Genomic DNA, 15,324 nt, shown 5'->3' on the forward strand with positions numbered 1-15,324 from the left:
CATCGGCTTCTGCAGCACAGCTGCCCCCCCGCGCGGGCCGTGCTGCGCAGCCGGGCGTATTGACTTTGGTTCTGTCCCCATCCCAGAAACGCCATCCAGCTACATCTGCGGTTTGGTGGCTGCGACTCCATCTGCCGCGAAGGGAGAGGAAGCGGGGATGCTCTCCCACAGTAGGTAACAAAGAGCCAAGAAAGCAAATCAAGCTGTCATTTTCTCCTTGTGAGGGAAGGCCTAGTGCCTCCGGTCACGGCGCTTCCCTCCCGTGGTGGGACTAACACAATGATGTCAACCATTTGCGGGCTGCAGAGGGGATTAGGTTTCCCCAAGAGAGGCCAGTGGAGAGCTCTCCTCCACCTTAGATGGGTCAAGTGTCCCCCAGGGCTAAAGCCCGTGACTGGCATCTACTGGTCTCAGCTAACTCTTTCCTCAGGCACTAAACGAACATGACAATTAACCGCGGGCTTAATGTCGCAGTGGTGAGGGGATCGGCCACTGCTGCCAAGGGAGGGGAGACACGGTGCTTTGTGCCTGTTCCCTCCTGTAGCTACAGATGGGGTGGGCAGTCCTGCCTTCCTGGGCACCGAGCTGCCGCACTGCAATAAGTCATTTCACCGCTCCGTGACTCGGTTTCCCTGCCTGCAAAATGAGCCCAACACTTAGAGGAGAGGAGAAGGAAGGAGGAAAACTGCAAAGCTTAAACGAATAGGGAAGTACTTAAAGGAAGTTCCCCTTAATGACTTCTGGACATCCAAAATCCCAGGCCTTGCAGTGCATATGGGAAAACACATCGCCAGTGGTAGGGCAGCATCCCAGGTGTGCGGAGGGGCCGTGGCCACACTCAGCCCCACTCGTAGGCAGGGTCGGGGCACGCCGACCCTCTCAGGGCTACCCTTGCCATGTGCTTGCACAAGATTTGGCCTGTTCCTGCTCAGCACAAAGGCAAGGACCCAAATTCAGACAACCTAAGAAATTAGGTGTCTGCCCTGTTTCTCTGCAGTCAGTGGGAAAGAGCTGTCAAGCTGTCTTTCTGAGACATTTCACTTTTTTCTCTCCACTGCCTGCATACTCAGCCTTGGCAGCTCTATCTATAGATGTCTTCAACAGCTCGCTGCCCCTTGCACACGCATGGTAAATGGGAAATCATGGGAACAGCAATTCTTGCTCTGAACATGGCCCACTGCAGAACAACAGGCGCACAAAAGATTTCAGGTGACCTTTTTCCTGCCCCCCCCCCCCCCCCCCGCAGAAAATACTGGTTTGGAAGATACTACCAACTTACACTGATTTTGGCAAACTATTTCAGTCCCAACAAAGCAACTCAGCCCAAACCTATTCTGAAAAACGCTGTAATATTTAGACATTTTTCAAAATGATATATCTGTTGCTGTTGTTCCTTTGAGAGAACATTTAAAGCCTTTTTAATTTTCATTAAACAAAAAGTTTTAAAAAAACCCTTGGAAATGAAATGCTAAGTTATATTCAAACCAACATTGGTTTTTTTCTCCAATATTTTGGTTCACCAAAAATCACAGCAATAACAAAGTCACTTTGATTAGGAGAAAACATTTTTTTTAATTTGACAGAACTTCCAGCAAACTGAAAAATCGAGTGATTTGCACAGCACTCCTCTAAACAGCCCCCAGAGGAGGGATGGTTCCCTCTTCCCACTTCACTTCCATAACAGCTGTTGCTTGAGCAGCTACACACAAACATTTTTTTCTTGCTGGCTCTCCCTGTTTTATCTGTGCCTGTCCTCTCAAAGGTAAGCTCCAGAGACCGTCCTGCCTTTATCTGCTTCTCATACCGCACTCATTTGTACATTCCTTGTGCCTGAAATTAAGTAACTAAAAGTGTTTCCTTTGCGTCATTCAAGTACTTTGAGATCCACGAAGACTTGCCGTGTAAATGCAACCAGCTGCTCGCTTTACTCGTGCGGCACAACAGCAAGCTGTCACTCGCCATAAACGGAGACACATATTATTAATGATATGTAACACACTGCCATGGGGACCTTCCCCTAAGGCATCCCAGTCCCGTCTCTCTGGGGTCTCCCCGGTCCTACCAGCAGCAGCGTTTTCCCCAGTGGCACCCCACAAGGCACCGCTCCCTGCGGGTGACGTCCCCTTATCTGGGGACTTGAATAAGACGGATGTTTTACAGCTACCAAAAAAATCCCCTCCAGTGTGTCTCTGCATCATCCCGCTCATCTCCTAAAGGCTCCCCTCCACCTCCCAACACAAGTTTTCAAGCCTAAATCTCACCCTCTAGTTGCAAAGTGTTTGTGGGGTTGAACTTTTATCCGCTCACAGCCTAAAGCTCCTGCAAGATCCTCACCATCAGGGCAAAAAAGGTCTTATTTACCACTGTACTCTTGGAAACCATGATTCCTCCTCCATCCCTCCCTCCCCTCTTCTCCCCCTTTACTACTCTATGTTTTCCCTGCTGCCTAATGAGCCCTCCAGAGACCTGCAGGTATAAAACTCGTTACAGCTCCCTCTGCGTACCCGCATCAATAAACGAAGGAGCACAGCAGAGAACGGGAGGGAAGCTGTCACTTTATTTCACCATGAATTACAAAACCACTTTAAAGTCTAGCACTCGGGAAAGGGCCAGTGAGAAATTGCCCTAATACAGAGATAGGGGTTTTCTTTATGTTTCATGCCAGAAACTTGGCAAAGCCTAGGCTTAGGCAGTAATATAATCTCGGCATCTGAAGTGAATGGGAAGCTGGGAAGGACACCGCGAGCTTGTTGTATTCTCTGGACTTAGGTTCCCCACACCTTTCCAGGATTTATTCTATTGCTCTGTGTGAAATAGGGAAGTATAAAGTGGTGGAGATTTTTGGAGCGGCTCTCTATCCACGGCCAAGAGCAGATTTCAAAAAATCCCAAACCCTGTGTACATATTTAGAGAAGCAAACAGACTGTCAAAGCTGCTCAGGACATGCTGGGGCTGTGTTGTCTATTTGTTCTCCTCCTCAATGAAGTTCAAGTGTGTAAAATAGACTCTTGCAAAGCCAGGGCCAAGTACGTAAGAGCTGACTGCGTTTGCTCAAGCACCACCAGCAACCTGCACCCTGGTGACACGTTGATGTGCCAGCATCTTCCGACATGCACTTGAGCATGTCCAGATAAACGTCTACACCTGCAGGAACACTGTGTAGGCACAAGCGCCTGGTTACACGCATTTCTAGGTGGGAGGGCACATTCGTGTAAATGGCGTGAGGGTTTTCAGAAAGAGGTAACTGGTATCCAAGCGTAGGCATGAAGCCAAGCAGCTACTTGCTGCAAGTGGCAGGCGTGTGCAGGGGTGAGCGTGTGCGCAAGGCGCTGTGCATGGGTGTGCGCGGCCCCGCCAGGGCAGGCCAGTGCCGGTGTGCGCTGGAGGACGCACAGGACAGCGTGCCATGAGCGGTTAATGCTGCCTGTGCGTTTGCAGCAGGCAGGAGGAAGAAGCGGTGACCTCTGGAAGGGGCTGTGCTGAGCAGGCATCTCTTGCATGCGGGCGAAGGGGCGGGGGGGAGAACTCAGCCAGCTCTGCTGGTTCGGGAAATGAAATACCCTCTGTATCAGCTTCTTTTGTCATCCAAAAGCAGTGCAGGAAAATCCAGCCCTACCACCCAAAGAATGCAAAATACTGAACAGGAGGAAGAAAATAAAACCTGGCCAGTGCCCTTTCTCTCACTGTCCTTCACATCTTCCTATGTAATGAATGGTGTTTCCAGATCAGACCCGCTGTAGGTGCTGGCTGGATCTGAGCACACTGATTTGGGGCCTTTACCTTGAACTGACTTTCACTGAGAAATCAGCTTGGAGAGAAAGCCACCATGTTACTGAACAGCATACAAACAAACATCAGGAATCCCAAAAGGCAACATTCCCCACGCATTCCCCTCACTGAATGAACCACAGGTGATACTGTTCACTCACTGCACATAAAAGTGCAACATGGGATATAGTTAGTGAGACCACCAGGCACTGACCTTCACTCTTTGAGGGTTCATCCAGTGCTGGATGTCTTGCACGGTCTCATTCACGCGCAGGAGGATGGGCTCGTGACTGTGATCCAGACATGAGGTGGTGCACTCCGCGCCTGCACAAAACACGGAGAAGATAAAGCTAAAGGATAAAGCAAGCAGCTTCTGACCCTTTCAGCATCCTTCCAGCTGAAGGACAGGATTAGGGCTCGTTTTTCCTAAATTGCAATTAGCAGTCAACCATAACTATCACATATCTTCTAGCCACACATGAAATGCTGAGTACAACCCTGCACCTCAGCAGGAGACCGTGGGGGTGGCAGAGATTCCAGGGCCTTTTTGTATGAGCTGCATATCTAGGTATTTCTCTGGCTATTAACTCCAAGAAGGGGGTCAGGATCATCAGAAAATGTGAAGGCTTTTCCATTTTAACTGCTCTTTCAAGCAATGGGACTGATTAAGCAGAGGCTGTTGAACTCATCTCACCTATGACATGACAAAAACCTACCGTTTGATCTGTCAAATTTACGGACCTTCAATACTAATCTTTCGAAGGGTGACCAAGCCTAATGATATTGCAGACGAGCTATCACCTAAGTCCCAGAGTTGATAAGAGGTACGCAGAGACGTAATGATGGCTTTGTTCACACATAAACCTGCTTTTTCTCTGATTAACTGTCATGCCCAGTGGGAATCCTGTCCTTTCTTTATTAAAACATGCTGCGATACTCTGCAGCAATATCCCAGAGCCCTGTGGTGACACAACCATAAGCCCTAGTGTGTTGGACCATTACCATTTCCCCCCTGGAAAATCACTCTTGAATGGCACAGCTGCTGCAAACATGTCATTAGGATTTCTGCACTCCAATCAGCGCTGGGGGAGGAATTAATCTCCACGTTGGTTTGGAGAGCTGAACCTTTGGCTCAACACACACCTCAGCCTGGAAGGGCAGATTAGGTGTCTGAGGAATTACCGAAGGTGTGTGGGATTCATAGTGACCATGACTGGATGCTATTATTTTCCCCACCTGCTTCTGCCTTCTCACGTACTCCCACATGGAGGAGTCAGTGGGAGCAGAGCAGACCTGGGCTGTTGAGCCTGCAAGACGGGGAGCGCTTGGGGTTTGTTTTGCTTTCCCAGCACACGTGGCAGAGGCTCCATGGACCCGCTGGATGAGGCCCATTGACACCAGCCCCATTGCGAACAAGCGGCAGGAGAGCGCCTTCTCATAAGGACGCTGATCAGGCTTCCAAAAACACAAAGAAGAGAAGAAAAACCCAAGAACCTGATCCAGAAAGGTGGTGCTGGGCGAGCCTAACAAAGTGTGTGGTATGTCTCCATCTGCTGAGGATAAGAGCCAATGGCTGCTGTGCCCTTGCCGAGCTCTTCCTCCCTCGTCCAGGAGGATCTGGCCCATGAGTCCCTCGCCGCCGTGATGGCCGCGTGGTCCCATCCCAGGATCAAGCCCACTGGATCTGGGATCGGCACCTGCTGGCTGCTGCCCCGGCAGGGCTGGGAGAGGACTGAGGGCTGGCAGGCCCCCGCTGCGTGGGCAGCCGCAGACCCTCCTGCATCCAGCCCCGAGATGCTCCCCTGCAAACCAGGAACTGGTATTCCTCTCCTTGCTAAAACCTGGCTGGCCCCGGGAGGTAACCTCGTCTCAAGGGTAAAACACCTTGCCACATTAAGAGTCGCCACAACCTGCTTGCCACTCACTCTTCCGCGCTCCACCACGCTATTTACGCTTACGGAAAGGAGTAGGTCAGAATTGTTTTGATATATGATCTGTAATTGGCATCATTACAGAGCGGTGATCTCATCCAGGTCGTGTTCTCCTCCCCAGGGAGGGAACACAAGGAGGCTCGTGGTCCCTCGCATGGCTGCGATATAATGAGGGAGCTGCGCAACGAGGAAATTTCTCTAAGTTCAAAGGGACGGGCGGAGGGAGGAGGGGGCTGGCAGGGGCTGGGAGTGGGGCTGCAGGAAGGGGCCTCGTGGGTCTGCGAGGGCTGCGGCCAGTGCAGATCCCGTTGCAGCCCTTATTGCAGGGAAACCTCAAAAACGGGGGCTGACAATACAAAATAGCATGTACAGTCCAGTGTGCGGTCTGTCCCTCCCTCTGCCTGGGTGACACAAAGCAAAGCTGGGTGCAGAAAGTCATCACTCCTTGCAGAGTGACCAGGCACCCCAGAAGGAAAGGGGAAATCACACCCTTACAACAGCTCCTAAACAATGGTCATGCCAAAGGGGATGCTCGACTGGTCTCATATTCTTTCTGAAGAGGCCTGAATTAGCCTGGTGCTGCGCTTCCCTGCCAGCTCCCTGGGCGTGCATGTGTGCCTGCAGTTGAAGGAGGAGGACACTGCAAAAGTGTAAGAGCAAATGCAGGCACAATCTCTCCCTGTATTTTGAGGACTGGATGTGTCTCTGAAGTAGTCTGGCATCCTGGCTGCCCATTGAACCCAGCTGGCCAAGGAGGGGCACGATGAAACTGGAAGCGCTGCAAGGAGCAGGAGATCAGAGCATGTTACATGATACCTGGACTCTCAAAGCTTCATGTTTCCTAACAGCCGTTCCCTGAAAAGCCTCCAAAAGTGACTCCAAGGACTGCAGGCTCCTTCCTTCCCCCTTCTCGTTCCCATCCTCTCCCTCGTCTCCTGTCCCACTGCTCCCCACTCCCACCTGAGCTGCATCCCCCTGTGGCAGAGAGCCGGGGCTGGTGCTCACAAACCTATGCCGTAGCCGCCGGCGCACTGCAGCTTCAGGTGGCTGTTGAGCTGCGTGGGCAGCGTGCACTGGCCCTGCATTTCCCTGCAGAGATGAAAGGAGCCACTCCAGGTGCCATCTTTCCGGCAGTGAATCACGTTGCTTCCACGGCCCTGGGAATGAGAGGAGATAATGAGGATGGTTACAAAAACAACAGCAAAGACTGGCTGACAAGTGAGAAGCTGGCAGAGCTGAGCTGGGAGCAAAGTTCTGCTGGAGCTGGAAGAGCCCCCGGTTGGGACTGCCAGCCTTGGGGGGCAAGAAGGAGTTTTCTTCCAAAGAATAGAAAAAAGGAAACCTGCATTGCATACAAACACACATACGCCTCTTCCGTGCAATGCAATGTCTTTACAAGGCCCTTGCAAGGTCTCTACCTTAAAACAGACCCACTCCAGTTGAGATAAAGCTGCGTTCACGCCATTTGCCTTCTTTCTCGTTGAGAGGTTTGCGTTGAATGCAGACAACCTTTTCCCTCTTCCCATTTTCTAACTAGTTGCATCATCTTTGTCTCAGAAAAGAAAGAATCCCCAATGGCCATCTGAAGGAGGAAGGAAAGCGGGACACGAGCAGGGATGCTTAGCAGGGCAGAACAGGCTCTTTAGAGCTTGGCTGCCTTGAGTGACAGCAAGCAAAGAGGCTGAGACAGCCACGCAGAGGGACAGGTGGAAAGGAGGAAAAAAATCCTCGGGTGTGGGAATGGCCAAGGAACAGAATATGACATTTCTCTTATAGAAGAGATTCTCTGTATGATACTGAAGAATGAATACAAAAGTCTGAGGGGAAATATCATGCCCTTTAGAAACAACAAAGGAGTGCACAGGCAATCTTTTGTCAGATCTATCCTCGTGGCATTGGGGATTTCTGTACAAGCTGTTCTGCAGGATCTGCGAGCCTAAGTGCCACGGGGTAATGTGGGACATTCAACAGGAGGATGTCTGGTGTGGCTGGGCTCCAATCCTCCTGCGGGGGCCTTGCTGGGTGGGAGAACCATGCAGGATCTCTGCTTCTCCTCACCCGTTTTACATGCCAGGCATGTTGCCTGCAGTCTACCCACCCTGCTCTTGGAGAGTGTGCTGGATATCTTTGGGGATCCTTTAAGAGTGCTGCCTGCGCTGGGATCCCAGCAGGGCTGCTGAACTTTTCTTACGAGCTCTTCCCCAAGACCCACACCCATCATTGCACAGCGATCTGCACAAGCCCCCGGTACCAGCGTTGGAAGATTGCTCAGCCTTCACAGTTAGTCTTGTCCTTAGTATCCTAATGCTTTTTTTGCTCAGCTTTGTTGATGAACACAATGTTTAGTGAGATGCAAAGTGGTCTTATCAGCAGACTACTGCATGGGACCTGCTTCCCCTTCTCTAGAAATCTGGCCATTGCCAGAAGTAATAAGAAAATCATATGAAAGGATAATGGACCAGATGGACTAAGGGTGTGATCCAGCTTGGTGACTCTCACCTAAGGGCCAGTTTAGCAGAGACTGATTAATTTAGATCTGACTGTTCGTATGATTTGTGCACAATATTCAGAAATGGAAGACCCTTGCTCTGGGTGTCAGGGGAGGTACCTGCTTAAATGACCATTACGTTCCTGGTGATTAAGAGATGCCATATGTACAGCTGAGTAATGATCTTTCAGCGTGGTGACAAATTCAGGAAGAGATCGCTAAGTGATAATTGAGCACAATTTGCTGTTTTAGCAAGTGTGGTGCACTTCCATTGCAATTTGCATGCCAGGGCTCAAGCATGATTTTTAAAGGTGAGCCATGAAACCTGATTTATTTTCCTGGAGCTGGCTGTGCTTGAGGGTACTATTGTATAGTTTCTGCAACATACTCAGAGATCCCAGGATATCCATTGCTATAGTAACATACTGTCCATCATCCCCTGACCTGCAAAATCTCTTGTGAAAATCCCTGCTGGGTTTCTTGCTTGGATGCAACGTGCATTATCACCTTATATAGCTGAGAGAGACTTAGTGGGGTTTAATCCTTAAATAATTAACACCTCTCAAGTGGTTCTGGCTTGTGCCAGGAGTCCTCCCTCTTTTTCTGTAGGCTATTTTCTGGGATATCTGGAAATACCTTTCTCTGCAAATCCCTTCTGCAAGATGTTATCTGCTCCTTTGCTCAAGATACTTTTGTAGCTGAACAGTCACTACACTCTTCCTTATAGTGAACAGAGACACAGCTGTATCTCTCACTTTCCAGAGCTCACTTCGTTATTGCTGTAACCCTGACTCCACTGTTTGCTCCTCTTCACGTTCAGCTCATTTAAAAGCAAACACAAACCCGTTATACCAGTTGTCATTACCCGGGTGGCCCCAGTTTGCCTGCATGGCAGCGATGGTACACGCCTTCAGCCTTCTAGATGCACAGAGCCACAGACGCATTATCCCAGAGTTCGCACCCAAACTGCACCCAACTCCTCGTTTCACAAGGCTCGAAGCCTCTTGTAAGCCTTATACAAGGCAACCTTTTTCAGGTGCCCTGATGTGAAACGCATGGGCTCTGCCTGCTGTCCCTGTGAAGAGGGCAGGCCAACCTGGCAGGGAATGGGGGCAGCAATTGGCTTTTAACGTTTGGAGCAGGTATCAGAGGTGTCTTTCAGATCACTGGCCCTAGGGCAGTGTTGGTGCCTTTTAATATGGCCTTGGAATCTGGAACGATATTAAAAGTGCTTTGACAGAGCGCTCCCGGCTCCCTGCAGTGCATGTAGCATCAGCAGCTTCTACATCCCCACTTTCTCTTCCCAAGTGTATTAAGCAGCAGTGCACTTCTGGGAGAAGTTATTTATCTCACAAACTATAATTACCTCTGGCAAGGAAAACACACAGAATCACAGAATAGTAAGGGTTGGAAGGGACCTCTGGAGATCATCTCGTCCAAAACTAAGCATTTCAAACAAGATACTAAAGGCCAGACCTTCTTGTATCAGTGAACACAGCTCCTAGGAAGTCAACACGCTGATTTATGCCAGTTGAGGAGCCGACCCCTGATGCGGAATGACACCTTCACAGCCAAAAAAACCATGAACGTCTAGAGACAGTTCACTTGAATAGTTGTAATCCCGATAAAGTTGAACTATCATACAGCACACATACGTATACTGATAACGAGAAAAAGAATCGGAGGGAAAAGCGAGGTAAAATGGAATGAACAAACAGAACAAGTGCAGGTAACTCATACCCTGCTTACTGTCATTCATTACTCCTTGTTTTCTAGCTAGATCATAGAGCCACTGAGGCAGATTTTTCAGCCACTTATTGTCTGGAAACAGTAAGACACTCACTGCTAGTCCTCTATGGGTAACAGTTAATACCATTACTACTATCATAAAAATAATATTTTCAGGCTCTTCACAGTAGCTGTCTCTCCCTACGTTAATTACATATATCCCTCCTCCGTTTCTCTGTCTGTGGTCTCAGAAGAGCTCAATGGCACTCGGCCCATCCAAGATCAGGGTCCTAATAGGATGTATGATAAAACCACGCTTGTATGGACGGTTATAGTTTGGATACGAGAGACTTACCGACTGATTGTCATCATCTTCGCACTTGATCCGGCACTCGCTGTTGAACTGGAAGCCGTTGGAGCACTGGTAAAGCCCATGAAACTTGGAAGGTGGAGGGTCACAGGTAACGGGCACGCAAGCGCCCGGCAGCCACGTGCCATCTTGCGTGCACTGGATCTTAAAGGCTCGCCTTTTTGTGCAGAAAAAAACAAGACCGTTTAGTGAGTGGCTGAGTCAGCTAAGAGTCTCTAAAGCCTGTGAGCTCTGCTAGCAGGTTGCAGGGGATGGGTGTGCTTGAGCTTTTAACACTTGGGGAACAAGCCGTGAATCTGCGTCATGAGGTCTCTGAGCAAAAATAACGATTATTTGCAAAGCCAACATTAGGCTGCCCAGCCTAAACGCCTCTTTGGGCCTTGGACATATCTCCCAAAAACTCTGCTTCCCAGGCTTGTGGGCTGTGGTTGGTTTGAAGTGGGTTTGTGCGGAGTCAGAAGTATACGATAGCACTAACCCTTTCCTGCAGAGTTTCAAAGGGGACTCCCCAGGCTGCATATCAAAGGGGTATTTCTAAGGTGAGGTCTGTTTTTTGAGCACTGGTTAGGATTTTCAAAGAAGCCTAAGTGTGCTCGGTGCCTAAATCCCCTTGAAACTGCGCAACTATCTGCCTGAAGGAATTGCTCAGTGATATTCACTTCAGCACATATAGTCTGTTATAAACAGCCCATCCCTCTCCCAAAATCATTTTAACTCATGGCTTTCTGAATCATGCTGACAGCATGGCATAACTCTTTCACGTACTTTCTTGCTTTTCTGGAGGATCCAGGGACATGGTAACCTGGTTTGCATTTGTACTTGCAAAACGAGCCCACTTTGTGCTTATCTTCTCGGCAACGAGTAGTCTGGAGATCTGCATTCGGGACGATGGAGGGTGCTCGACACATCAGCTCACACAGGGCCTCCGGAAAGGACCACAGCCCATCCTCCATGCAGGTCAAGTTGCTGTTGTTTCCTAAGAACAGCGAGCAAAGTTAACAATGTTCAGCAGGACTATTTTTTTGAAATGTCGTTACACCCATAATATATCAAAAGCCACTTCAGTTCGTTTGACAAATTCAACTGTGTATGTCCTATGCGTTTTCTCTTTCTAGATGATGGCATTAAATCATTAAGGACTCTGTTTCGAGATGACAGGCAGAGAGTGCTTATTTCAGGAAATGCTGTAGGATAGGGGAAGCCACACTGGCTTTGTAATCTTTTATATTTCTCTTCCTTATTTTGTTCTTCTCTGAAAGGAAGCTTGCTTCACACATCAACCCCCTCCTCTCCAAAGTCATGGCATTAACAGAGGGTTTGGTGCCATTACATTCTTCATTCTGCTTCTGTGTTATATCTCTTCCCTGAATCTGTCCTTTTTATTTCAATTTCGAGCCTTTTGGAGCAGCATCTGTTAGTATTAGAGTCACTAGTCCAACACAATGAGGAGCCATTCTCAGCTGGGGACTCTCAGTCCTTGGGGACTACTGTGATAAATACGATTCATAATACTCATTAGAGACTCGTTTTCCTTAGGAAGCTTTCTTGGCCAGCATCTCAAAGGTAAAAGGTACAATAGATCTATTTGCCTCTGCTATGACCTACTTGACTTCAGAAGGTTAAGCTAAAAGTAGCCTAGTCTCAGTGTATTTTACATTCTTTGTTATTTTATACTGTATGTTGAAAAGGAATAAGCTTTTCCTAAGAAACAAAGCACAGCTATGAGCCACTAACCCTTCAAAAATCCCTAATACTCTATTGAAATCCCCGAACACTGCTGCAGGAACTCTTCTCAACCCACAAGGCACATTTTCAACAGTAAGCCAACTTTGGAGTTATCCCAAATAATACTGACAAACTGCTAACCCCAGAGCAATGCCATCTCTCTGAGAGGGAAGGAAGAGAGCCGGGGCATGAGGCTGAAATTCAAAGAAGAAGAAAACAAAAGGCTCTGGAGGGCTCAGGAAGGTATGTGGAGGAGCCCTCCTGCCCTACCCACAAAGATAAGAGAAGCCGCATTAAATCAGCCCTGGCTTTCTCTCTCCCCTCCCCAACTGCAGATGATTGCAGAGGTATTTTGTGCAGAAGGGAGCTCTTTTCTAGAGCACCAGCATGCTCCTCTGCTCTGACTCACGCAGCAGCTCTGCAGACCAGCCCTGGTGATATCATAGTTGCCACTGCAAAGTGATAAGCTGTGACATTAGCAACAGTGGCTGTCATGACGTCAGTGATTGAATTAGGCATGAGTCATTCGAACGCCATTCTCCAGAAGCTTAGTGACCACATCTATTAGTCATCACCGATGGCTGTACACCAAATGATGCCTTTACCTTACAGTTCACAGAGTTTCTGGACAAAAGTGAAGTGATGCTACACACCACAGCTGCACCCCCTGACCCGGGGGTTGGCTATCACCCTCCAGCTACCTCCGCTGGAGGCATCAGCTGAAGCTCTTGTTGGTCATAATGAATATCATTGTTTTCACCACCCCCTCAAAAAAATTCCAGGCATTTTCAATGAAAAAACACCTCTTGTTGAAGATGACCCTCTGAGTGTATGGGCAAAAAAAGGGAATTCTTTGATAAAAATCTCCCCTTTGAGTAGTCTTAACTTTCACTGCGTGTTGGCTGCTTGAGGTTACCCTCCTAAATCAGAGTTAAAAGAATTAAGCAATTTGGTTATATATGAAGAAATCACCATATCCTTTCATGGAAAAGAAGAATACTTCCAGTGCAATGAATCCTAGCAGAAAAAGTGAGACCACATGTACGAAAAAAGCTTATACAGCATTTGTACCTGCGTTGACAAGAGCAGTTAAGAATACTCCCCTGCAAGATGACAAGTTAATTTGGCTGTAATGTTCCTTCAAATACAGTGATACCTTTTCTTGTTTCCTGAGGACCTGACCAAAAAGGGTGATGTGCCAGTGAGCAGAAGAGTTGATGATGGTGAGAAGATGATGGGGATGCTAGCAGAAAAGCAGCAGGGAATAAGGTAGGGGAGGAAAGGAAAGAAGGCAGAAAAGTGTGTTATTTTTAAGGAAAAAATTGTAGAAAGTCCCAAACAAGCAAAGGAGAGAAAGGTCAGATGAAGTGTGGAAAAGGAGGTGTGATGGGTAGACTAGGAAAAATAGTGATGGGGGACTGTGCCACTGGGACATGGGACTTTTCAGTCTTCTCCTGCCCTTCCAAATACATGGAGGAGGCATAGAAGGGAGGCAGACACAGAAAACAGAGAAGGCATGGGAAAGAAGATGAGAGAGTTCAATTTGATTTATCCCCATGACTTTTCCATGTTTTGGTTGTATGGAAGCAATATTCACTGTCATTACTGCCTGGCCAGCCGTGATCAAGGCAAGGTCAAAGGAAGGTAATAGAGAGATGCAAAGGAACTTAACTTCTAAAATAAATAAACCTTCCTGGAGAGTCTCATAATTCTTCATACTTAAAATATCATGAATAATTCTAAAACAACAGCGAGAGTAACATATATTACTAGGAACAGTCTGTGTTAGCTGTGCGGCTATCCCCAGGTCACTGCACAGACGCCCTCAATACCTTTCAGAAGAGCAGGAGGTCGGCAAGTGAAGGAGCATTTCTTGCCAAAGGTGGTCCCCTCGCTGCAGTTGAAGGTCGCTGGGTAGACATGGTACTGGTCTGGGACACCGCAGTCCACAGGCTCGCAGGTCACCTGCTTGTTCCACTTCCCATCCGTGCAAGTCATGGTGATGCTGGTCTCCATCTGGAAAAAAGACACATGCCTACAGCTACCACAGCCGGCAAGGGAGAGATCAAAACCATTTCAAGACTATTTACTTTGGCTCTCAAGTCAAGCAAAACTGGGCCTGATCACTACCATCACCACCTGGACAGCAGCTACTAAAAACACCAAGTCCCACAAAAAACGGTGTAAGAGCACCAGGATGTATTTCTGTCACCTCTGGAGCGAGACACCAAAGCGCTTCCATACAAAGAGCGGAGCACTACAAATAATCAGAACTCTTGTCTGCATCGCCTCCTGAGACGAGCTGGGAAAGCTGCAGCTCTGCCCTGTGATCAGAAAGCAGCGCGCAAGTCTGAGCTGTTTGGAGCTGACAGCTATCCCCGGTCCCTGTCACCTTTGCAGTGACACAGCCACTCCACGGGCATCCCCATGTAGTTCTGAATAGTCAAACGCACTCTTGGGTTTGAATTAAAGTCCAACCTGACATGAACCCATTTGGGACTCCATCCCAAGGCTCTCCCAAGAGGTGTCAGTGACCCTTGGACTGGGGTACCGAGGGAGGTGGCCTGGGCCATGCCAACATCGTGTTCAGATACTGACAGCTGCTGTTACGGCTTCTACTATCAGAGTGCCCCGAGGCTCCGGATGAAATCAGGGCGCTGCTGCCCTGGCACTGGCGACGCGCACACCTGAGAGACAGCTTCTTCCTGGAGGAGTTTGCAATGGACAGACCCAAGAGCATCCTGCCTATACATTCACCTGGCACTTGAGAGGCTCACTACAGAGTCAGTACCTGTGCTCTGACCTCCCTAATGTCACTCTTACTACACAGCTACCCAGAAGCTATGCTTCTGTGGATTTGAAGAATAGTCCAAACAATGCAGCACATTGCAAGCCTGAAGTGCCAGGGAGAGAGAAAAAAAAAAAGGGGGGGAGGTAAAGGAGCCACCCATCCAAAGCTAAGATGAAGGACAACAAGATGTTGCCAAAGAGAACAGAATAAACAACTTTTAACTTTCTAATTAAAAAGGGAAAATTATTAAAAACTATAAGTGAAGAATCTGAAAGAAGGACTCTTCCCTCCACACCAGAATAAAGAGAGGGACAGAAGAAAAAGAAATGTGAGAAACCCAAACACGAGAAGGGGAAGATGCCAGCGAGGAATCTGACCAAGCCGTACAGCAGCACTCCTCTGCCTCCAGGGAATGTTTTATTCAGGGCTGGGACGCTCACAGGAGATTTGCACCGCCGACCATTGATCTGGGTTTATAAAAGGAAGGGGAATTTTTCTAGCACACATCAAAGGGACCTGGATT

At 48.5% G+C, this 15,324-nt stretch overlaps 1 protein-coding gene across 1 annotated transcript in view; it reads right to left on the reverse strand.

Annotated features, from left to right (window-relative positions):
• PAPPA (pappalysin 1) overlaps positions 1-15,324 on the reverse strand; it is a 183,823-nt gene that overhangs the window by 24,633 nt on the left and 143,866 nt on the right. The window contains exons 15-19 of the mRNA XM_009501274.2: positions 13,843-14,026; positions 11,051-11,261; positions 10,271-10,442; positions 6,709-6,856; positions 3,983-4,092 (exon numbers count right to left, since the gene is read on the reverse strand). Of these exons, the coding sequence (XP_009499569.2) occupies positions 3,983-4,092; positions 6,709-6,856; positions 10,271-10,442; positions 11,051-11,261; positions 13,843-14,026 (825 nt within the window). The remainder of the gene's footprint in view (positions 1-3,982; positions 4,093-6,708; positions 6,857-10,270; positions 10,443-11,050; positions 11,262-13,842; positions 14,027-15,324) is intronic.

Source organism: Phalacrocorax carbo, chromosome 18 (assembly GCF_963921805.1).
Source record: "Phalacrocorax carbo chromosome 18, bPhaCar2.1, whole genome shotgun sequence".
Taxonomy (NCBI): Eukaryota; Metazoa; Chordata; class Aves; order Suliformes; family Phalacrocoracidae; genus Phalacrocorax; species Phalacrocorax carbo.